Genomic DNA, 24,984 nt, shown 5'->3' with positions numbered 1-24,984 from the left:
CAAGCAGCCCAATTCAGAGTTTCTTTTTTTTCTCTTCACTAATTGTTCTTTTGACCAATCAGATCAGCTCTGAAATGGGATCAAATGTAATGAATCAAAAGACTGATTAGTTTCACCTTCAGGACCAGTTTTATATCTAGGTCAAATATGTTCATTTCTACTGTGTGTGTGAACTTGATGAAAGCCATGCCTCTTATGTCAACAGTTTCAAAGACCATAAAGTAAAGTGTTCACTCCCAGGAGTTAACGTGAACATGTATTAAAGGCACACCCTACATTCACAATCACTAGCTTTTGCAGACAGGATTGACACAATCAGAACTTTTCAAACAGCAGCATGTAGATATTAGATGCAATCAGAAAGCATTGGGATAAATCAAGTGATCTTATTTACTCATTTGAAATGCGTTGTAAAATGTAAAGTATAAGGAGAGGCATCTTGTTAGTACAGTAGACATTGATGGATTTAATTATGTTGAACTTTTTCCTCGCACTGCTTCCTTTGATCTTATAGATCATTCATATAGACAACTCAAATACATTTGAATGAAAATTAGATTATCCATCCCTTTAATCCAATCCAGTCAAATACATTTGAATGAAAATTACATTATCCATCCCTTTAATCCAATCCACTCAAATACATTTTACCCAATGAAAATTAGATTAACCATCCCTTTAATCCAGTCCACTCAAATACATTTTACCCAATGAAAATGAAATTAACCATCCCTTTAATCCAATCCACTCAAATACATTTTAATGAAAATTTGATTATCCATCCCATTAATCCAATCCACTCAAATACATTTTACCCAATGAAAATTAGATTAACCATCCCTTTAATCTGCATTGTAATCCAATCCACGTGGTCTCAGTCTGTAAAATATTATCCAATATGAGATGTTTTAAACCCATAAAAACTATGATTTGTTACTTGTCAGTTATACTTTTGTTCAGTTTAATAACTAAAATACTGTATTTACTCATATACAGTAACATTCTACAACTGCAGTACCACGATCACCACACTGAGACTCTTCAATACTTCCACCTAGTGGGCATAGTCAAATAATGTCCTCAAATATCAGCTGTGGTTAAAAAAATCTAATGTTTGTGGGAATAAGTCAAATTATATTACCCAGAACACTGCCATAATCAAGATACTTCCTTCATATCTCACAAAATAATAAACCTAAAAATCTACGATATATCTTTGACAACGTTGTTGACAGAACCTCGGTGAGAGAGTGATCCAGATCCACTATCTGTAAATATTCCCATGACACCCCACTAACCCCACGGTGGGTCAAACAGGTGATGAAACAGTTCACGTGCACTAAACAGCAAAAGACAAACAGACCTGATCCTCTTCAGTTCAACTAATGTGATTTAAAACGTGTATCCATACAGCCATACTTCGTGATGCTTCGTGCTCTGACCCATGCTGTTCACAGACAGCTCTAGTAGGGCCGGGACGATACCAGTATGGCTCATTAGTGTCGTGCATCCCACTTTGTTTACAGACAGATCTACAATTCCACAGTGAATAAAATAACAATTCTAACATTTTGCATAGGTAACCCCGTAGCATTGCATGGCTAGTAGGACCCTCACTGCTATATGGGGTTAGCTGAGGTGGGGTGGGTGAGGGGGCTTGGTGTAGTGTAGTTGGCAGGCTGAGAGGGGGTGGGTCAGGGGGCTTGGTGTAGTGTAGTTGGCAGGCTGAGGTGGGGTGGGTGAGGGGGCTTGGTGTAGTGTAGTTGGCAGGCTGAGAGGGGGTGGGTCAGGGGGCTTGCTGTAGTGTAGTTGGCAGGCTGAGGGGGGGTGGGTCAGGGTGTGCTGTAGTGTAGTTGGCAGGCTAAGGGGGGGTGGGTCAGGGTGTGCTGTAGTGTAGTTGGCAGGCTGAGAGGGGGTGGGTCAGGGTGTGCTGTAGTGTAGTTGGCAGGCTGAGGGGGGGTGGGTCAGGGTGTGCTGTAGTGTAGTTGGCAGGCTGAGGGGGGGTGGGTCAGGGTGTGCTGTAGTGTAGTTGTCAGGGTGTGCTGTAGTGTAGTTGGCAGGAGTAACTGATTCACACTATAGGGCCAAACTGAGCTGAACTGAACAGGGCTGGTTATTCTTTCACCATAGTAGCTGGAACCGTGCTGGAAAGGACAATGGAGAAATAAAATATCTGAGTCAGTACAGTACAGGTCAGCACTATAGTTCAGATCAGGCAGAGGAAGATAAAGGCTAGGAAGGTACGCATGGTTTCAGGTTGAAGAGGCTACAGTAGATTTATATGAGCCCAGTGAAGAGGCACTTTGCAGGGCACGTTGGCTGTTCAGTCTGTCCCTCTCCTGGGAGAAAACTGGTCCTCTTCAACCACACATGGTCATATAAAGCCACTGAATACGTACAGGAAGAAGAGAGAGAGAAAGAGGCCGATGGACAGAGAGGAGAGAGAGATGGATAGAGAGGAAAGAAAGAGATGGACAGAGAGGAAAGAAAGAGATGGACAGAGAGGAAAGAAAGATGGACAGAGGCGTGAAAGAGAGAGACCGATGGACAGAGAAGAGAGAAAGAGAGAGGCCAACGGACAAAGAGGAGAGAAAGAGAGAGACCGGTGGACAGAGAGAAAGAGAGAGTCCGGTGGACAGAGAGGAGAGAAAGAGAGAGACCGGTGGACAGAGAGAAAGAGAGAGTCCGGTGGACAGAGAGGAGAGAAAGAGAGAGACCGGTGGACAGAGATGAGAGAAAGGAAGAGATGGACAGAGATGAGAGAAAGGGAGAGATGGACAGAGATGAAATTTAGGAAGAGATGGACAGAGAGGAGAGAAGTTAGACACGAGACCACAGGCTGCTAAAATGCATGGCTGTTTGTTGAAAATGTAGAGAATGATCCAGGACCCAACTCAGATATATTTTATGTTTTGTTTTCCCCCATATATTTTTGTGGATTTCTTTTTTATATACAGCTCTGGAAAAAATTAAGAGACCACTGCAAAACTATCAGTTTCTGTGGTTTTACTATGTTTAGGTCTGTGTTTGGGTAAAATTAACATTTTAGTTTTATTCTATAAACTACTAACAACGTTTCTCCCAAATTGCAAATAAAAATATTGTCATTTAGTGCATTTATTTGCTGAAAATGACAACTGGTCAAAATAACAAAAAATATGCATTGTTGTCAGACCTCGAATAATGCAAAGAAAATAAGTTCATATTCATTTTTAAACAACACAATACTAATGTTTAAACTTAGGAAGAGTTCAGAAATATATAATATAGTCAATATTTAGTGGAATAACCCTGATTTTCAATCACAACTTTCATGTGTCTTGGCATGCTCTCCACCAGTCTTTCACATTGATGTTGGGTAACTCCTGGCGCAAAAATTCAAGCAGCTCGGCTTTGTTTTATGGCTTGTGACCATCCATCGTCCTTGATCACATTCCAGAGGTTTTCAATGGGGTTCAGGTCTGGAGATTGGGCTGACCATAACAGGGTCTTGATCTGGTGGTCCTCCATCCACACCTTGATTGACCTGGCTGTGTGGCATAGAGCATTGTCCTGCTGGAAAAACCAATCCTCAGAGTTGGGGAACATTGTCAGAGCAGAATTTCACAGTGGGTGTGAGACCTGGAGAGGCCTACAACCCACAGTGTCTCGAACCCACTGTGAAATTTGGTGAAGGATCGGTGATGATCTGGGGATGCTTCAGCAAGGCTGGAATCAGGCAGATTTGTCTTTGTGAAGGACACACGAATCAGGCCACGTACGAGGTTGTCCTGGATTTGTCTCAGGGTTATTCCCCCAAATATTGATTTCTGAACTCTTCCTAAGTTTAAACATTAGTATTGTGTTGTTTAAAAATGAATATGAACTTATTTTCTCTGCATTATTCGAGGTCTGACGACACTTTTTGTTGTTGTTTTGACCAGTTGCCATTTTCTGCAAATAAATGCACTAAATGACAATATTTTTACTTGGAATTTGGGAGAAACGTTGTCAGTAGTTTATAGAATAAAACAAAAATGTTAATTTTACCCCAAAACATACCTATAAATAGTAAAACCAGAGAAACTGATAATTTTGCAAGGGTCTCTTAATTCTTTCCAGAGCTGTATACACACAGTGCTTTCGGAAAGTATTCAGACCGTTTGACTTTTTCCACATTTTGTTACATTACAGACTTATTCTAAAATGGATTAAATAAATAAAAATCCTCAGCAATCTACACACCATAATGACACATTTTTGCTAATCTATTAAACATTTAAAACAGAAATACCTTATTTATGTAAGTATTCAGACCCTTTGCTATGAGACTTGAAATTGAACTCAGGTGCATCCTGTTTCCATTGATCATCCTTGAGATGTTTCTACAACTTGATTGGGGTCCACCGGTGGTAAATTAAATTGATTGGACATGATTTGGAAAGGCACACACCTGTCTATATAAGGTCCCACAGATGACAATGCATGTCAGACCAAAAACCAAGCCATGAACTCAAAGGAATTGTCCGTAGCGCTCCGAGACAGGATTGTGTCAAAGCACAGATCTGGGGAAGGGTACCAAAAAATGTCTGCAGCATTGAATGCCCCCAAGAACACAGTGGCCTCCATCATTCTTAAATGGAAGAAGTTTGGAACCACCAAGACTTTTCCTAGAGCTGGTAGCCAGGCCAAACTGAGCAATCAGGGGGAGAAGGGCCTTGGTCAGGGAGGTGACCAAGAACCCGATAGTCAGTCTGACAGAGCTCCAGAGTTCCTCTGTGGAGATGGGAGAACCTTTTCCAGAAGGACAAGCATCTCTGCAGCACTCCACCAATCAGGCCTTTATAGTAGAGTGGCCAGATGGAAACCACTCTTCAGTAAAAGGCACATGACAGCCCGCTTGGAGTTTGCCAAAAGGCACCTAAAGATTCTCAGACCATGAGAAACAAGATTCTCTGGGCTGATGATACCAAGATTGAACTCTTTGGCCTGAATGCCAAGTGTCACGTCTGGAGGACGTGGCACCATCCCTACGGTGAAGCATGGTGGTGGCAGTATCACGCTGCTAGTCAGAATTGTGGGAAAGATGAACGGAGCAAAGTACAGAGAGATCCTTGATGAAAACCTGCTCCAGAGCACTCAGCACCTCAAGACTGGGACGAAGGTTCACCTTCCAACAGAACAATGACCCTAAGCACACAGCTAAGACAACGCTGGAGTGGCTTCGGGACAGGTCTCTGAATGTCCTTGAGTGGCCCAGCCTTGAATGATACAGGATATTCATCTCAGATGCAGGACCCACCTCAGATAAAGTACTCACCTCAGTGATGTTCATCTCAGCCACTCCTTCTCCCTCTTTGTCTAGCTGCTGGAAAGATCCTGTAACAAAAGGAAGTACATTTATGAATGATAACTTTGATAGGATATGACCTGGGTCATGTCGATTAGGCACCAAATGGAAGAAAACAAGGAGGGACTACCTAGACTTGTGCAACAAGAAAAAAGGTTTTGAAGCATTAACGGTTGCGTACCCTAATGAACAGTGCCCAGATAACTGGTTTAGCATGCATTAGGTCTACACACAGTACATCCATCTTGATTAACTAACAGTACAGTACTTACTAAACATGGCTTCCAGTTTGACCAGGCAGCAGATGAAGTTGTCAAAGTCTATGGCCTCGTTCTCAGCATAGCGAGCCACTAGGACCTGATTCAGTCTGTTGTTCAGTTTAAAACCTATGAGGGAGATGGCAGAGTCAGTAGCGTGTGTGTGTGTGTGTGTGTGTGTGTGTGTGTGTGTGTCTGTGTGTGTGTGTGTGTGTGTGTGTGTGTGTGTGTGTGTGTGTAACTATACCTGCCGACTCCACAGCAAGTCGCATCTCATAGGAGCTCATGGATCCCGACTTGTCCATGTCATATTCTCTATAGATGACCTACCAATAAACACACAGATATCAAATTCTCTACAGATGACCTACCAATAAACACACAGATATCAAATTCTCTACAGATGACCTACCAATAAACACACAGATATTATAGACATAGGCCGGGATTCAATTTCAAGTCGTGTTATGTCGCAGCCGACTACATGCACAGCGTTTACCATGAAATGCGATCTCTGTGAACGTCATGGAAAATGCCTGTAAAATAAGCATTGTCAGATTCATAGTGCCTGGCACTATAGCACACCTTGGATTGAATCATGGCCATACAGATTTCAAAAGGTAGGAAATACACACATTTATTTTAATGATTCAGTATATTAGGTTCAAATGTATGGAAGTATACACTCAGTGGCCAGTTTATTAGGTACACCCATCTAGTACCAGGTCAGACCCCCCTTTTGCCCCCAGAACAGCCTGCATTCTTCTGGGCATGGAAACGTTGCTCAATTGGTATCAAGGGACCTAATGTGTGCCAGGAAAACATTCCCCACACTCCATTACACCACCAGTCTGTACGGTTGACACCAGGCAGAATGGGACCATGGACTCATGCTGCTGATGCCAAATCCTGACTCTGCCATCAGCATGACACAACAGGAACCGGGATTCGTTAGACCAGGAGATGTTTTTCTCCTCCTCATTGTCCAGTGTTGGTGATGGCCACTGGAGCTGCTTCTTCTTGTTTTTAACTGATAGGAGTGGAACCCTGTGTGGTCGTCAGCTGCAATAGCCCATCCATGACAAGAATAGACGAGTAGTGCGTTCCGAGATGACATTCTGTTGTACTGCCCCGTTATTTGACTATTTGTGGCCCGCCTGTTAGTTTGCACGATTGTTGACCCGGCGTGCCTGGCACCGACGATCATACCACGCTCAAAGTCGCTTAGGTCACTTGTTTTGCCCATTCTAACATTCAATCAAACAGTAACTGAATGCCTCGATGCCTGCCTGCTTTATATAGCGAGCCACGGCCATGTAACTCACTGTCTGTAGGAGCGAACCATTTTTAGTGAACGGGGTGGTGTACCTAATAAACTGACCACTGAGTGTATATGCTGTGTTATTCCTGTTATTGCAGTTGTACAAAAGGCTGTAGATTAATGCAGAGTCATATTAAATGAATCAGTATTGTGCACCTTCAAGCCAGATACAAACTGGGCCCTAAGGAATTGAATCAGGAATGAATCAAACCTTAGCTCTCACCAACAACAGTACATGGTTATAGAAGAACTAGGTATATGTCCCAAACCCTAATTGTCCAGGGTAACTCTAACCCAGATAGATCTCTGGGCCGTAGCGCATTATATTAGGAATAGGGTGCCGTTTAGGATTCAAGCCAGGTCTTACCAGCCACTTCCTGATCTTATTCCAGAGGATCTGGAACTCTACCAGGCCGAGACGGGCAGTGCCATCCTTCTGGGGGATTTGCTGGGTCAAGGAATGTAAAAAAAAAGGAAACTCTTCAGTCAGCCAATCAGAAACATGCTGCTAGTGTGGAGACCCTGTTCAATACAGACAGCAATAAAGGGAGCTGATTCGCAGGAGGGCTGTCGAATCAAAAGGGTTCTCAAGCCTATAGGGTCTTGAGAGACCACTGGCCAATCCCAACTCTTTAGAATTAGCAAGGGGAGGGCGAGTCCTGTCCAGAGTATGGGTGTGGAGAAAACAACGTGAAAGGATACATCCATAAGGTTGACCATGGTCCTACAGGACTCCATACTGAAGCCGTCTGTCTTCAGGTCTTCATCTGAAATCAAACAACAAACAGTCAAACTGATGATCTGAATCTTCCCACACCAGAACCCACAAGGCTACCTCCTGTCCTCCTGAAAAGGGGGGTCATACACCAACGGTGGACTGGGTTTGGGGTTTGGGCTATCAGGAAATTGGGGGTTCAAACCAAAGGAAAACTGCTGTACTCACGTCTAGTCACTACTCTGTTCAGGATGGTCCTAAGCTCGCGGACAGAAATCTCCATGTCCTAAAACACAGAAGGGCGATTGAGAAAAAAACAAGGCTTAGACATAGCGTAGGTTTAGGAAAATCTTCAAGGTCCAACCTTTAAACAATCTTGGAACAAATTAGTTCAAGAATATTTGTTATCTGAATTAGATATAGCATAGCTAATATTCCTACGACTGACATCTCTAACTTAGCTAACAGCTAACAGACCAATAAGGGAAAACCCACCTCTCCTGCCAGCTGAGCAAACATGGATTTGAAAGAGTCTTCAATGTCATCTTCACTGATGTCATCCTACAAGAGAACAGGTGAATACAAAAAAAAAATCAGGCTGTGAAATTACATTCAAACCATTTAATCAGAAGGCCAGGATGTACAATATAACAACCATAGTAACCGCCAAGACAGCTACATTGTCTACATTAGTTACTATATCTTATGTTCTATCCACAGTAGTTATGGTAGTGACTGTTCTATCCATAGTAGTTATGGTAGTGACTGTTCTATCCATAGTAGTTATGGTAGTGACTGTTCTATCCATAGTAGTTATGGTAGTGACTGTTCTATCTATAGTAGTTATGGTAGTGACTGTTCTATCCATAGTAGATATGGTAGTGACTGTTCTATTCATAATAGTGACTGTTCTATCCATAGTAGATATGGTAGTGACTGTTCTATTCATAATAGTTATGGTAGTGACTGTTCTATCCATAGTAGATATGGTAGTGACTGTTCTATCCATAGTAGTTATGGTAGTGACTGTTCTATCCATAGTAGATATGGTAGTGACTGTTCTATTCATAATAGTTATGGTAGTGACTGTTCTATCCATAGTAGTTATGGTAGTGACTGTTCTATCCATAGTAGTTATGGTAGTGACTGTTCTATCCATAGTAGATATGGTAGTGACTGTTCTATTCATAATAGTGACTGTTCTATCCATAGTAGATATGGTAGTGACTGTTCTATCCATAGTAGTTATGGTAGAAACTGTTCTATCCATAGTAGTTATGGTAGTGACTGTTCTATCCATTGTAGTTATGGAAGTGACTGTTCTATTCATAGTAGTTATGGTAGTGACTGTTCTATTCATAGTAGATATGGTAGTGACTGTTCTATTCATAGTAGTTATGGTAGTGACTGTTCTATTCATAGTAGTTATGGTAGTGACTGTTCTATCCATAGTAGTTATGGTAGTGACTGTTCTATCCATAGTAGTTATGGTAGTGACTGTTCTATCCATTGTAGTTATGGAAGTGACTGTTCTATTCATAGTAGTTATGGTAGTGACTGTTCTATCCATAGTAGATATTGTAGTGACTGTTCTATTCATAGTAGTTATGGTAGTGACTGTTCTATTCATAGTAGTTATGGTAGTGACTGTTCTATCCATAGTAGTTATGGTAGTGACTGTTCTATCCATAGTAGTTATGGTAGTGACTGTTCTATCCATAGTAGTTATGGTAGTGACTGTTCTATCTATAGTAGTTATGGTAGTGACTATTCTATCCATAGTAGATATGGTAGTGACTGTTCTATTCATAATAGTGACTGTTCTATCCATAGTAGATAGGGTAGTGACTGTTCTATCAATAGTAGTTATGGTAGTGACTGTTCTATCCATAGTAGTTAGGGTAGTGACTGTTCTATCCATAGTAGATATGGTAGTGACTGTTCTATTCATAATAGTTATGGTAGTGACTGTTCTATCCATAGTAGTTATAGTAGTGACTGTTCTATCCATAGTAGTTATGGTAGTGACTGTTCTATCCATAGTAGATATGGTAGTGACTGTTCTATCCATAGTAGATATGGTAGTGACTGTTCTATGCATAGTAGTTATGGTAGTGACTGTTCTATCCATAGTAGATATGGTAGTGACTGTTCTATTCATAATAGTGACTGTTCTATCCATAGTAGATATGGTAGTGACTGTTCTATCCATAGTAGTTATGGTAGTGACTGTTCTATCCATAGTAGTTATGGTAGTGACTGTTCTATTCATAGTAGTTATGGTAGTGACTGTTCTATCCATAGTAGTTATGGAAGTGACTGTTCTATCCATTGTAGTTATGGAAGTGACTGTTCTATTCATAGTAGTTATGGTAGTGACGGTTCTATCCATAGTAGATATGGTAGCGACTGTTCTATTCATAGTAGTTATGGTAGTGACTGTTCTATTCATAGTAGTTATGGTAGTGACTGTTCTATCCATAGTAGTTATGGTAGTGACTGTTCTATTCATAGTAGTTATGGTAGTGACTGTTCTATCCATAGTAGATATGGTAGTGACTGTTCTATTCATAGTAGTTATGGTAGTGACTGTTCTATTCATAGTAGTTATGGTAGTGACTGTTCTATCCATACTAGTTATGGTAGTGACTGTTCTATCCATAGTAGTTGAGGTAGTGACTGTTCTATCCATAGTAGTTATGGTAGTGACTGTTCTATCTATAGTAGTTATGGTAGTGACTATTCTATCCATAGTAGATATGGTAGTGACTGTTCTATTCATAATAGTGACTGTTCTATCCATAGTAGATAGGGTAGTGACTGTTCTATCAATAGTAGTTATGGTAGTGACTGTTCTATCCATAGTAGTTATGGAAGTGACTGTTCTAACCATAGCAGTTATGGTAGTGACTGTTCTATCCATATTAGTTATGGTAGTGACTGTTCTATCCATAGTAGTTAGGGTAGTGACTGTTCTATCCATAGTAGATATGGTAGTGACTGTTCTATTCATAATAGTTATGGTAGTGACTGTTCTATCCATAGTAGTTATAGTAGTGACTGTTCTATCCATAGTAGTTATGGTAGTGACTGTTCTATCCATAGTAGATATGGTAGTGACTGTTCTATCCATAGTAGATATGGTAGTGACTGTTCTATGCATAGTAGTTATGGTAGTGACTGTTCTATCCATAGTAGATATGGTAGTGACTGTTCTATTCATAGTAGTTATGGTAGTGACTGTTCTATCCATAGTAGATATGGTAGTGACTGTTCTATTCATAATAGTGACTGTTCTATCCATAGTAGATATGGTAGTGACTGTTCTATCCATAGTAGTTATGGTAGTGACTGTTCTATCCATAGTAGTTATGGTAGTGACTGTTCTATTCATAGTAGTTATGGTAGTGACTGTTCTATCCATAGTAGTTATGGAAGTGACTGTTCTATCCATTGTAGTTATGGAAGTGACTGTTCTATTCATAGTAGTTATGGTAGTGACGGTTCTATCCATAGTAGATATGGTAGCGACTGTTCTATTCATAGTAGTTATGGTAGTGACTGTTCTATTCATAGTAGTTATGGTAGTGACTGTTCTATCCATAGTAGTTATGGTAGTGACTGTTCTATTCATAGTAGTTATGGTAGTGACTGTTCTATCCATAGTAGATATGGTAGTGAATGTTCTATTCATAGTAGTTATGGTAGTTACTGTTCTATTCATAATAGTTATGGTAGTGACTGTTCTATCCATTGTAGTTATGGTAGTGACTGTTCTATCCATAGTAGTTATGGTAGTGACTGTTCTATCCATAGTAGTTATGGTAGTGACTGTTCTATCCATAGTAGTTATGGTAGTGACTGTTCTATCTATAGTAGTTATGGTAGTGACTGTTCTATCCATAGTAGATATGGTAGTGACTGTTCTATTCATAATAGTGACTGTTCTATCCATAGTAGATATGGTAGTGACTCTTCTATCCATAGTAGATATGGTAGTGACTGTTCTATTCATAATAGTTATGGTAGTGACTGTTCTATCCATAGTAGTTATAGTAGTGACTGTTCTATCCATAGTAGTTATGGTAGTGACTGTTCTATCCATAGTAGATATGGTAGTGACTGTTCTATCCATAGTAGATATGGTAGTGACTGTTCTATGCATAGTAGTTATGGTAGTGACTGTTCTATCCATAGTAGATATGGTAGTGACTGTTCTATTCATAGTAGTTATGGTAGTGACTGTTCTATTCATAGTAGATATGGTAGTGACTGTTCTATTCATAATAGTGACTGTTCTATCCATAGTAGATATGGTAGTGACTGTTCTATCCATAGTAGTTATGGAAGTGACTGTTCTATCCATTGTAGTTATGGAAGTGACTGTTCTATTCATAGTAGTTATGGTAGTGACTGTTCTATCCATAGTAGTTATGGTAGTGACTGTTCTATTCATAATAGTTATGGTAGTGACTGTTCTATCCATAGTAGATATGGTAGTGACTGTTCTATCCATAGTAGTTATGGTAGTGACTGTTCTATCCATAGTAGATATGGTAGTGACTGTTCTATTCATAATAGTTATGGTAGTGACTGTTCTATCCATAGTAGTTATGGTAGTGACTGTTCTATCCATAGTAGTTATGGTAGTGACTGTTCTATCCATAGTAGATATGGTAGTGACTGTTCTATTCATAATAGTGACTGTTCTATCCATAGTAGATATGGTAGTGACTGTTCTATCCATAGTAGTTATGGTAGAAACTGTTCTATCCATAGTAGTTATGGTAGTGACTGTTCTATCCATTGTAGTTATGGAAGTGACTGTTCTATTCATAGTAGTTATGGTAGTGACTGTTCTATTCATAGTAGATATGGTAGTGACTGTTCTATTCATAGTAGTTATGGTAGTGACTGTTCTATTCATAGTAGTTATGGTAGTGACTGTTCTATCCATAGTAGTTATGGTAGTGACTGTTCTATCCATAGTAGTTATGGTAGTGACTGTTCTATCCATAGTAGTTATGGTAGTGACTGTTCTATCCATTGTAGTTATGGAAGTGACTGTTCTATTCATAGTAGTTATGGTAGTGACTGTTCTATCCATAGTAGATATTGTAGTGACTGTTCTATTCATAGTAGTTATGGTAGTGACTGTTCTATTCATAGTAGTTATGGTAGTGACTGTTCTATCCATAGTAGTTATGGTAGTGACTGTTCTATCCATAGTAGTTTTGCTAGTGACTGTTCTATCCATAGTAGTTATGGTAGTGACTGTTCTATCTATAGTAGTTATGGTAGTGACTATTCTATCCATAGTAGATATGGTAGTGACTGTTCTATTCATAATAGTGACTGTTCTATCCATAGTAGATAGGGTAGTGACTGTTCTATCAATAGTAGTTATGGTAGTGACTGTTCTATCCATAGTAGTTATGGAAGTGACTGTTCTAACCATAGCAGTTATGGTAGTGACTGTTCTATCCATATTAGTTATGGTAGTGACTGTTCTATCCATAGTAGTTATGGTAGTGACTGTTCTATCCATAGTAGTTAGGGTAGTGACTGTTCTATTCATAGTAGATATGGTAGTGACTGTTCTATTCATAGTAGTTATGGTAGTGACTGTTCTATCCATACTAGTTATGGTAGTGACTGTTCTATCCATAGTAGTTATGGTAGTGACTGTTCTATCCATAGTAGATATGGTAGTGACTGTTCTATTCATAGTAGTTATGGTAGTGACTGTTCTATCCATAGTAGATATGGTAGTGACTGTTCTATTCATAATAGTGACTGTTCTATCCATAGTAGATATGGTAGTGACTGTTCTATCCATAGTAGTTATGGTAGTGACTGTTCTATCCATATTAGTTATGGTAGTGACTGTTCTATTCATAGTAGTTATGGTAGTGACTGTTCTATCCATAGTAGTTATGGAAGTGACTGTTCTATCCATTGTAGTTATGGAAGTGACTGTTCTATTCATAGTAGTTATGGTAGTGACGGTTCTATCCATAGTAGATATGGTAGCGACTGTTCTATTCATAGTAGTTATGGTAGTGACTGTTCTATTCATAGTAGTTATGGTAGTGACTGTTCTATCCATAGTAGTTATGGTAGTGACTGTTCTATTCATAGTAGTTATGGTAGTGACTGTTCTATCCATAGTAGATATGGTAGTGACTGTTCTATTCATAGTAGTTATGGTAGTGACTGTTCTATTCATAGTAGTTATGGTAGTTACTGTTCTATCCATACTAGTTATGGTAGTGACTGTTCTATCCATAGTAGTTATGGTAGTGACTGTTCTATCCATAGTAGTTATGGTAGTGACTGTTCTATCTATAGTAGTTATGGTAGTGACTATTCTATCCATAGTAGATATGGTAGTGACTGTTCTATTCATAATAGTGACTGTTCTATCCATAGTAGATAGGGTAGTGACTGTTCTATCAATAGTAGTTATGGTAGTGACTGTTCTATCCATAGTAGTTATGGAAGTGACTGTTCTAACCATAGCAGTTATGGTAGTGACTGTTCTATCCATATTAGTTATGGTAGTGACTGTTCTATCCATAGTAGTTAGGGTAGTGACTGTTCTATCCATAGTAGATATGGTAGTGACTGTTCTATTCATAATAGTTATGGTAGTGACTGTTCTATCCATAGTAGTTATAGTAGTGACTGTTCTATCCATAGTAGTTATGGTAGTGACTGTTCTATCCATAGTAGATATGGGAGTGACTGTTCTATCCATAGTAGATATGGTAGTGACTGTTCTATGCATAGTAGTTATGGTAGTGACTGTTCTATCCATAGTAGATATGGTAGTGACTGTTCTATTCATAGTAGTTATGGTAGTGACTGTTCTATCCATAGTAGATATGGTAGTGACTGTTCTATTCATAATAGTGACTGTTCTATCCATAGTAGATATGGTAGTGACTGTTCTATCCATAGTAGTTATGGTAGTGACTGTTCTATCCATAGTAGTTATGGTAGTGACTGTTCTATTCATAGTAGTTATGGTAGTGACTGTTCTATCCATAGTAGTTATGGAAGTGACTGTTCTATCCATTGTAGTTATGGAAGTGACTGTTCTATTCATAGTAGTTATGGTAGTGACGGTTCTATCCATAGTAGATATGGTAGCGACTGTTCTATTCATAGTAGTTATGGTAGTGACTGTTCTATTCATAGTAGTTATGGTAGTGACTGTTCTATCCATAGTAGTTATGGTAGTGACTGTTCTATTCATAGTAGTTATGGTAGTGACTGTTCTATCCATAGTAGATATGGTAGTGACTGTTCTATTCATAGTAGTTATGGTAGTTACTGTTCTATTCATAATAGTTATGGTAGTGACTGTTCTATCCATTGTAGTTATGGTAGTGACTGTTCTATCCATAGTAGTTATGGTAGTGACTGTTCTATCCATAGTAGTTATGGTAGTGACTGTTCTATCCATAGTAGTTATGGTAGTGACTGTTCTATCTATAGTAGTTATGGTAGTGACTGTTCTATCCATAGTAGATATGGTAGTGACTGTTCTATTCATAATAGTGACTGTTCTATCCATAGTAGATATGGTAGTGACTGTTCTATCCATAGTAGATATGGTAGTGACTGTTCTATTCATAATAGTTATGGTAGTGACTGTTCTATCCATAGTAGTTATAGTAGTGACTGTTCTATCCATAGTAGTTATGGTAGTGACTGTTCTATCCATAGTAGATATGGTAGTGACTGTTCTATCCATAGTAGATATGGTAGTGACTGTTCTATGCATAGTAGTTATGGTAGTGACTGTTCTATCCATAGTAGATATGGTAGTGACTGTTCTATTCATAGTAGTTATGGTAGTGACTGTTCTATTCATAGTAGATATGGTAGTGACTGTTCTATTCATAATAGTGACTGTTCTATTCATAGTAGATATGGTAGTGACTGTTCTATCCATAGTAGATATGGTAGTGACTGTTCTATGCATAGTAGTTATGGTAGTGACTGTTCTATCCATAGTAGATATGGTAGTGACTGTTCTATTTATAGTAGTTATGGTAGTGACTGTTCTATCCATAGTAGATATGGTAGTGACTGTTCTATTCATAATAGTGACTGTTCTATCCATAGTAGATATGGTAGTGACTGTTCTATCCATAGTAGTTATGGTAGTGACTGTTCTATTCATAGTAGTTATGGTAGTGACTGTTCTATCCATAGTAGTTATGGAAGTGACTGTTCTATCCATTGTAGTTATGGAAGTGACTGTTCTATTCATAGTAGTTATGGTAGTGACGGTTCTATCCATAGTAGATATGGTAGCGACTGTTCTATTCATAGTAGTTATGGTAGTGACTGTTCTATTCATAGTAGTTATGGTAGTGACTGTTCTATCCATAGTAGTTATGATAGTGACTGTTCTATCCATAGTAGATATGGGAGTGACTGTTCTATTCATAGTAGTTATGGTAGTTACTGTTCTATTCATAATAGTTATGGTAGTGACTGTTCTATCCATTGTAGTTATGGTAGTGACTGTTCTATCCATAGTAGTTATGGTAGTGACTGTTCTATCCATAGTAGTTATGGTAGTGACTGTTCTATCCATAGTAGTTATGGTAGTGACTGTTCTATCCATAGTAGTGATGGTAGTGACTGTTCTATCCATAGTAGTTTTGGTAGTGACTGTTCTATCCATAGTAGTTATGGTAGTGACTGTTCTATCCATAGTAGTTATGGTAGTGACTGTTCTATCCATAGTAGTGATGGTAGTGACTGTTCTATCCATAGTAGTTATGGTAGTGACTGTTTTATCCATAGTAGTTATGGTAGTGACTGTTCTATCCATAGTAGATATGGTAGTGACTGTTCTATTCATAATAGTTATGGTAGTGACTGTTCTATCCATAGTAGTTATGGTAGTGACTGTTCTATTCATAGTAGTTATGGTAGTGACTGTTCTATCCATAGTAGTTATGGTAGTGACTGTTCTATCCATAGTAGATATGGTAGTGACTGTTCTATCCATAGTAGATATGGTAGTGACTGTTCTATGCATAGTAGTTATGGTAGTGACTGTTCTATCCATAGTAGATATGGTAGTGACTGTTCTATTCATATTAGTTATGGTAGTGACTGTTCTATCCATAGTAGATATGGTAGTGACTGTTCTATTCATAATAGTGACTGTTCTATCCATAGTAGATATGGTAGTGACTGTTCTATCCATAGTAGTTATGGTAGTGACTGTTCTATCCATAGTAGTTATGGTAGTGACTGTTCTATTCATAGTAGTTATGGTAGTGACTGTTCTATCCATAGTAGTTATGGAAGTGACTGTTCTATTCATAGTAGTTATGGTAGTGACTGTTCTATCCATAGTAGTTATGGTAGTGACTGTTCTATCCATAGTAGTTATGGTAGTGACTGTTCTATCCATTGTAGTTATGGAAGTGACTGTTCTATTCATAGTAGTTATGGTAGTGACTGTTCTATCCATAGTAGATATGGTAGTGACTGTTCTATTCATAGTAGTTATGGTAGTGACTGTTCTATTCATAGTAGTTATGGTAGTGACTGTTCTATCCATAGTAGTTATGGTAGTGACTGTTCTATCCATAGTAGTTATGGTAGTGACTGTTCTATCCATAGTAGTTATGGTAGTGACTGTTCTATCCATAGTAGATATGGTAGTGACTGTTCTATCCATAGTAGATATGGTAGTGACTGTTCTATGCATAGTAGTTATGGTAGTGACTGTTCTATCCATAGTAGATATTGTAGTGACTGTTCTATTCATAGTAGTTATGGTAGTGACTGTTCTATCCATAGTAGATATGGTAGTGACTGTTCTATTCATAATAGTGACTGTTCTATCCATAGTAGATATGGTAGTGACTGTTCTATCCATAGTAGTTATGGTAGTGACTGTTCTATCCATAGTAGTTATGGTAGTGACTGTTCTATTCATAGCAGTTATGGTAGTGACTGTTTTATCCATAGTAGTTATGGAAGTGACTGTTCTATCCATTGTAGTTATGGAAGTGACTGTTCTATTCATAGTAGTTATGGTAGTGACGGTTCTATCCATAGTAGATATGGTAGCGACTGTTCTATTCATAATAGTGACTGTTCTATCCATAGTAGATATGGTAGTGACTGTTCTATCCATAGTAGTTATGGTAGTGACTGTTCTATCCATAGTAGTTATGGTAGTGACTGTTCTATTCATAGTAGTTATGGTAGTGACTGTTCTATCCATAGTAGATATGGTAGTGACTGTTCTATTCATAGTAGTTATGGTAGTTACTGTTCTATTCATAATAGTTATGGTAGTGACTGTTCTATCCATTGTAGTTATGGTAGTGACTGTTCTATCCATAGTAGTTATGGTAGTGACTGTTCTATCCATAGTAGTTATGGTAGTGACTGTTCTATCCATAGTAGTTATGGTAGTGACTGTTCTATCTATAGTAGTTATGGTAGTGACTGTTCTATCCATAGTAGATATGGTAGTGACTGTTCTATTCATATTAGTTATGGTAGTGACTGTTCTATCCATAGTAGATATGGTAGTGACTGTTCTATTCATAATAGTGACTGTTCTATCCATAGTAGATATGGTAGTGACTGTTCTATCCATAGTAGTTATGGTAGTGACTGTTCTATCCATAGTAGTTATGGTAGTGACTGTTCTATTCATAGCAGTTATGGTAGTGACTGTTTTATCCATAGTAGTTATGGAAGTGACTGTTCTATCCATTGTAGTTATGGAAGTGACTGTTCTATTCATAGTAGTTATGGTAGTGACGGTTCTATCCATAGTAGATATGGTAGCGACTGTTCTATTCATAATAGTGACTGTTCTATCCATAGTAGATATGGTAGTGACTGTTCTATCCATAGTAGTTATGGTAGTGACTGTTCTATCCATAGTAGTTATGGTAGTGACTGTTCTATTCATAGTAGTTATGGTAGTGACTGTTCTATCCATAGTAGATATGGTAGTGACTGTTCTATTCATAGTAGTTATGGTAGTTACTGTTCTATTCATAATAGTTATGGTAGTGACTGTTCTATCCATTGTAGTTATGGTAGTGACTGTTCTATCCATAGTAGTTATGGTAGTGACTGTTCTATCCATAGTAGTTATGGTAGTGACTGTTCTATCCATAGTAGTTATGGTAGTGACTGTTCTATCTATAGTAGTTATGGTAGTGACTGTTCTATCCATAGTAGATATGGTAGTGACTGTTCTATTCATAATAGTGACTGTTCTATCCATAGTAGATATGGTAGTGACTGATCTATCCATAGTAGATATGGTAGTGACTGTTCTATTCATAATAGTTATGGTAGTGACTGTTCTATCCATAGTAGTTATAGTAGTGACTGTTCTATGCATAGTAGTTATGGTAGTGACTGTTCTATCCATAGTAGATATGGTAGTGACTGTTCTATTCATAGTAGTTATGGTAGTGACTGTTCTATCCATAGTAGATATGGTAGTGACTGTTCTATTCATAATAGTGACTGTTCTATCCATAGTAGATATGGTAGTGACTGTTCTATCCATAGTAGTTATGGTAGTGACTGTTCTATCCATAGTAGTTATGGTAGTGACTGTTCTATTCATAGCAGTTATGGTAGTGACTGTTTTATCCATAGTAGTTATGGAAGTGACTGTTCTATCCATTGTAGTTATGGAAGTGACTGTTCTATTCATAGTAGTTATGGTAGTGACGGTTCTATCCATAGTAGATATGGTAGCGACTGTTCTATTCATAATAGTGACTGTTCTATCCATAGTAGATATGGTAGTGACTGTTCTATCCATAGTAGTTATGGTAGTGACTGTTCTATCCATAGTAGTTATGGTAGTGACTGTTCTATTCATAGTAGTTATGGTAGTGACTGTTCTATCCATAGTAGATATGGTAGTGACTGTTCTATTCATAGTAGTTATGGTAGTTACTGTTCTATTCATAATAGTTATGGTAGTGACTGTTCTATCCATTGTAGTTATGGTAGTGACTGTTCTATCCATAGTAGTTATGGTAGTGACTGTTCTATCCATAGTAGTTATGGTAGTGACTGTTCTATCCATAGTAGTTATGGTAGTGACTGTTCTATCTATAGTAGTTATGGTAGTGACTGTTCTATCCATAGTAGATATGGTAGTGACTGTTCTATTCATATTAGTTATGGTAGTGACTGTTCTATCCATAGTAGATATGGTAGTGACTGTTCTATTCATAATAGTGACTGTTCTATCCATAGTAGATATGGTAGTGACTGTTCTATCCATAGTAGTTATGGTAGTGACTGTTCTATCCATAGTAGTTATGGTAGTGACTGTTCTATTCATAGCAGTTATGGTAGTGACTGTTTTATCCATAGTAGTTATGGAAGTGACTGTTCTATCCATTGTAGTTATGGAAGTGACTGTTCTATTCATAGTAGTTATGGTAGTGACGGTTCTATCCATAGTAGATATGGTAGCGACTGTTCTATTCATAATAGTGACTGTTCTATCCATAGTAGATATGGTAGTGACTGTTCTATCCATAGTAGTTATGGTAGTGACTGTTCTATCCATAGTAGTTATGGTAGTGACTGTTCTATTCATAGTAGTTATGGTAGTGACTGTTCTATCCATAGTAGATATGGTAGTGACTGTTCTATTCATAGTAGTTATGGTAGTTACTGTTCTATTCATAATAGTTATGGTAGTGACTGTTCTATCCATTGTAGTTATGGTAGTGACTGTTCTATCCATAGTAGTTATGGTAGTGACTGTTCTATCCATAGTAGTTATGGTAGTGACTGTTCTATCCATAGTAGTTATGGTAGTGACTGTTCTATCTATAGTAGTTATGGTAGTGACTGTTCTATCCATAGTAGATATGGTAGTGACTGTTCTATTCATAATAGTGACTGTTCTATCCATAGTAGATATGGTAGTGACTGATCTATCCATAGTAGATATGGTAGTGACTGTTCTATTCATAATAGTTATGGTAGTGACTGTTCTATCCATAGTAGTTATAGTAGTGACTGTTCTATCCATAGTAGTTATGGTAGTGACTGTTCTATCCATAGTAGATATGGTAGTGACTGTTCTATCCATAGTAGATATGGTAGTGACTGTTCTATGCATAGTAGTTATGGTAGTGACTGTTCTATCCATAGTAGATATGGTAGTGACTGTTCTATTCATAGTAGTTATGGTAGTGACTGTTCTATCCATAGTAGATATGGTAGTGACTGTTCTATTCATAATAGTGACTGTTCTATCCATAGTAGATAGGGTAGTGACTGTTCTATCAATAGTAGTTATGGTAGTGACTGTTCTATCCATAGTAGTTATGGAAGTGACTGTTCTAACCATAGCAGTTATGGTAGTGACTGTTCTATCCATATTAGTTATGGTAGTGACTGTTCTATCCATAGTAGTTAGGGTAGTGACTGTTCTATCCATAGTAGATATGGTAGTGACTGTTCTATTCATAATAGTTATGGTAGTGACTGTTCTATCCATAGTAGTTATAGTAGTGACTGTTCTATCCATAGTAGTTATGGTAGTGACTGTTCTATCCATAGTAGATATGGGAGTGACTGTTCTATCCATAGTAGATATGGTAGTGACTGTTCTATGCATAGTAGTTATGGTAGTGACTGTTCTATCCATAGTAGATATGGTAGTGACTGTTCTATTCATAGTAGTTATGGTAGTGACTGTTCTATCCATAGTAGATATGGTAGTGACTGTTCTATTCATAATAGTGACTGTTCTATCCATAGTAGATATGGTAGTGACTGTTCTATCCATAGTAGTTATGGTAGTGACTGTTCTATCCATAGTAGTTATGGTAGTGACTGTTCTATTCATAGTAGTTATGGTAGTGACTGTTCTATCCATAGTAGTTATGGAAGTGACTGTTCTATCCATTGTAGTTATGGAAGTGACTGTTCTATTCATAGTAGTTATGGTAGTGACGGTTCTATCCATAGTAGATATGGTAGCGACTGTTCTATTCATAGTAGTTATGGTAGTGACTGTTCTATTCATAGTAGTTATGGTAGTGACTGTTCTATCCATAGTAGTTATGGTAGTGACTGTTCTATTCATAGTAGTTATGGTAGTGCCTGTTCTATCCATAGTAGATATGGTAGTGACTGTTCTATTCATAGTAGTTATGGTAGTTACTGTTCTACTCATAATAGTTATGGTAGTGACAGTTCTATCCATTGTAGTTATGGTAGTGACTGTTCTATCCATAGTAGTTATGGTAGTGACTGTTCTATCCATAGTAGTTATGGTAGTGACTGTTCTATCCATAGTAGTTATGGTAGTGACTGTTCTATCTATAGTAGTTATGGTAGTGACTGTTCTATCCATAGTAGATATGGTAGTGACTGTTCTATTCATAATAGTTACTGTTCTATCCATAGTAGATATGGTAGTGACTGTTCTATCCATAGTAGATATGGTAGTGACTGTTCTATTCATAATAGTTATGGTAGTGACTGTTCTATCCATAGTAGTTATAGTAGTGACTGTTCTATCCATAGTAGTTATGGTAGTGACTGTTCTATCCATAGTAGATATGGTAGTGACTGTTCTATCCTTAGTAGATATGGTAGTGACTGTTCTATGCATAGTAGTTATGGTAGTGACTGTTCTATCCATAGTAGATATGGTAGTGACTGTTCTATTCATAGTAGTTATGGTAGTGACTGTTCTATTCATAGTAGATATGGTAGTGACTGTTCTATTCATAATAGTGACTGTTCTATCCATAGTAGATATGGTAGTGACTGTTCTATCCATAGTAGTTATGGAAGTGACTGTTCTATCCATTGTAGTTATGGAAGTGACTGTTCTATTCATAGTAGTTATGGTAGTGACTGTTCTATCCATAGTAGTTATGGTAGTGACTGTTCTATTCATAGTAGTTATGGTAGTGACTGTTCTATCCATAGTAGTTATGGAAGTGACTGTTCTATCCATTGTAGTTATGGAAGTGACTGTTCTATTCATAGTAGTTATGGTAGTGACGGTTCTATCCATAGTAGATATGGTAGCGACTGTTCCATTCATAGTAGTTATGGTAGTGACTGTTCTATTCATAGTAGTTATGGTAGTGACTGTTCTATCCATAGTAGTTATGGTAGTGACTGTTCTATTCATAGTAGATATGGTAGTGACTGTTCTATTCATAGTAGTTATGGTAGTTACTGTTCTATTCATAATAGTTATGGTAGTGACTGTTCTATCCATTGTAGTTATGGTAGTGACTGTTCTATCCATAGTAGTTATGGTAGTGACTGTTCTATCCATAGTAGTTATGGTAGTGACTGTTCTATCCATAGTAGATATGGTAGTGACTGTTCTATCCATAGTAGATATGGTAGTGACTGTTCTATGCATAGTAGTTATGGTAGTGACTGTTCTATCCATAGTAGATATGGTAGTGACTGTTCTATTCATAGTAGTTATGGTAGTGACTGTTCTATCCATAGTAGATATTGTAGTGACTGTTCTATTCATAATAGTGACTGTTCTATCCATAGTAGATATGGTAGTGACTGTTCTATCCATAGTAGTTATGGTAGTGACTGTTCTATCCATAGTAGTTATGGTAGTGACTGTTCTATTCATAGTAGTTATGGTAGTGACTGTTCTATCCATAGTAGATATGGTAGTGACTGTCCTATTCATAGTAGTTATGGTAGTGACTGTTCTATTCATAGTAGTTATGGTAGTGACTGTTCTATCCATAGTAGTTATGGTAGTGACTGTTCTATCCATAGTAGTTATGGTAGTGACTGTTCTATCTATAGTAGTTATGGTAGTGACTGTTCTATCCATAGTAGATATGGTAGTGACTGTTCTATTCATAATAGTGACTGTTCTATCCATAGTAGATATGGTAGTGACTGTTCTATCCATAGTAGATATGGTAGTGACTGTTCTATTCATAATAGTTATGGTAGTGACTGTTCTATCCATAGTAGTTATAGTAGTGACTGTTCTATCCATAGTAGTTATGGTAGTGACTGTTCTATCCATAGTAGATATGGTAGTGACTGTTCTATCCATAGTAGATATGGTAGTGACTGTTCTATGCATAGTAGTTATGGTAGTGACTGTTCTATCCATAGTAGATATGGTAGTGACTGTTCTATTTATAGTAGTTATGGTAGTGACTGTTCTATCCATAGTAGATATGGTAGTGACTGTTCTATTCATAATAGTGACTGTTCTATCCATAGTAGATATGGTAGTGACTGTTCTATCCATAGTAGTTATGGTAGTGACTGTTCTATTCATAGTAGTTATGGTAGTGACTGTTCTATCCATAGTAGTTATGGAAGTGACTGTTCTATCCATTGTAGTTATGGAAGTGACTGTTCTATTCATAGTAGTTATGGTAGTGACGGTTCTATCCATAGTAGATATGGTAGCGACTGTTCTATTCATAGTAGTTATGGTAGTGACTGTTCTATTCATAGTAGTTATGGTAGTGACTGTTCTATCCATAGTAGTTATGATAGTGACTGTTCTATCCATAGTAGATATGGGAGTGACTGTTCTATTCATAGTAGTTATGGTAGTTACTGTTCTATTCATAGTAGTTATGGTAGTGACTGTTCTATCCATTGTAGTTATGGTAGTGACTGTTCTATCCATAGTAGTTATGGTAGTGACTGTTCTATCCATAGTAGTTATGGTAGTGACTGTTCTATCCATAGTAGTTATGGTAGTGACTGTTCTATCCATAGTAGTGATGGTAGTGACTGTTCTATCCATAGTAGTTTTGGTAGTGACTGTTCTATCCATAGTAGTTATGGTAGTGACTGTTCTATCCATAGTAGTTATGGTAGTGACTGTTCTATCCATAGTAGTGATGGTAGTGACTGTTCTATCCATAGTAGTTATGGTAGTGACTGTTCTATCCATAGTAGTTATGGTAGTGACTGTTCTATCCATAGTAGATATGGTAGTGACTGTTCTATTCATAATAGTTATGGTAGTGACTGTTCTATCCATAGTAGTTATGGTAGTGACTGTTCTATTCATAGTAGTTATGGTAGTGACTGTTCTATCCATAGTAGTTATGGTAGTGACTGTTCTATCCATAGTAGATATGGTAGTGACTGTTCTATTCATAGTAGTTATGGTAGTTACTGTTCTACTCATAATAGTTATGGTAGTGACAGTTCTATCCATTGTAGTTATGGTAGTGACTGTTCTATCCATAGTAGTTATGGTAGTGACTGTTCTATCCATAGTAGTTATGGTAGTGACTGTTCTATCCATAGTAGTTATGGTAGTGACTGTTCTATCCAT

The 24,984-nt window shown here is 37.8% G+C and overlaps 1 protein-coding gene across 1 annotated transcript in view; it reads right to left on the bottom strand.

The window, feature by feature from the left end:
* Positions 1–439: 439 nt before the first annotated feature.
* The window catches only part of LOC106592837 (calpain-1 catalytic subunit), a 258,943-nt gene continuing 234,398 nt past the window's right edge, over positions 440–24,984 (bottom strand). Inside the window, exons 18-25 of the mRNA XM_082965521.1 lie at positions 8,118–8,183; positions 7,851–7,908; positions 7,610–7,674; positions 7,275–7,343; positions 5,834–5,912; positions 5,602–5,715; positions 5,300–5,358; positions 440–2,387 (exon numbers count right to left, since the gene is read on the bottom strand). Of these exons, the coding sequence (XP_082821647.1) occupies positions 2,361–2,387; positions 5,300–5,358; positions 5,602–5,715; positions 5,834–5,912; positions 7,275–7,343; positions 7,610–7,674; positions 7,851–7,908; positions 8,118–8,183 (537 nt within the window). The 3' untranslated portion in view covers positions 440–2,360. The remainder of the gene's footprint in view (positions 2,388–5,299; positions 5,359–5,601; positions 5,716–5,833; positions 5,913–7,274; positions 7,344–7,609; positions 7,675–7,850; positions 7,909–8,117; positions 8,184–24,984) is intronic.

This window comes from Salmo salar, chromosome 19 (genome assembly GCF_965601325.2).
Source record: "Salmo salar chromosome 19, fSalSal1, whole genome shotgun sequence".
NCBI classification, from domain to species: Eukaryota; Metazoa; Chordata; class Actinopteri; order Salmoniformes; family Salmonidae; genus Salmo; species Salmo salar.
The sequence above is the reverse complement of the archived record's forward strand: the minus strand, read 5'-3'. Positions and strand labels throughout refer to the sequence as shown.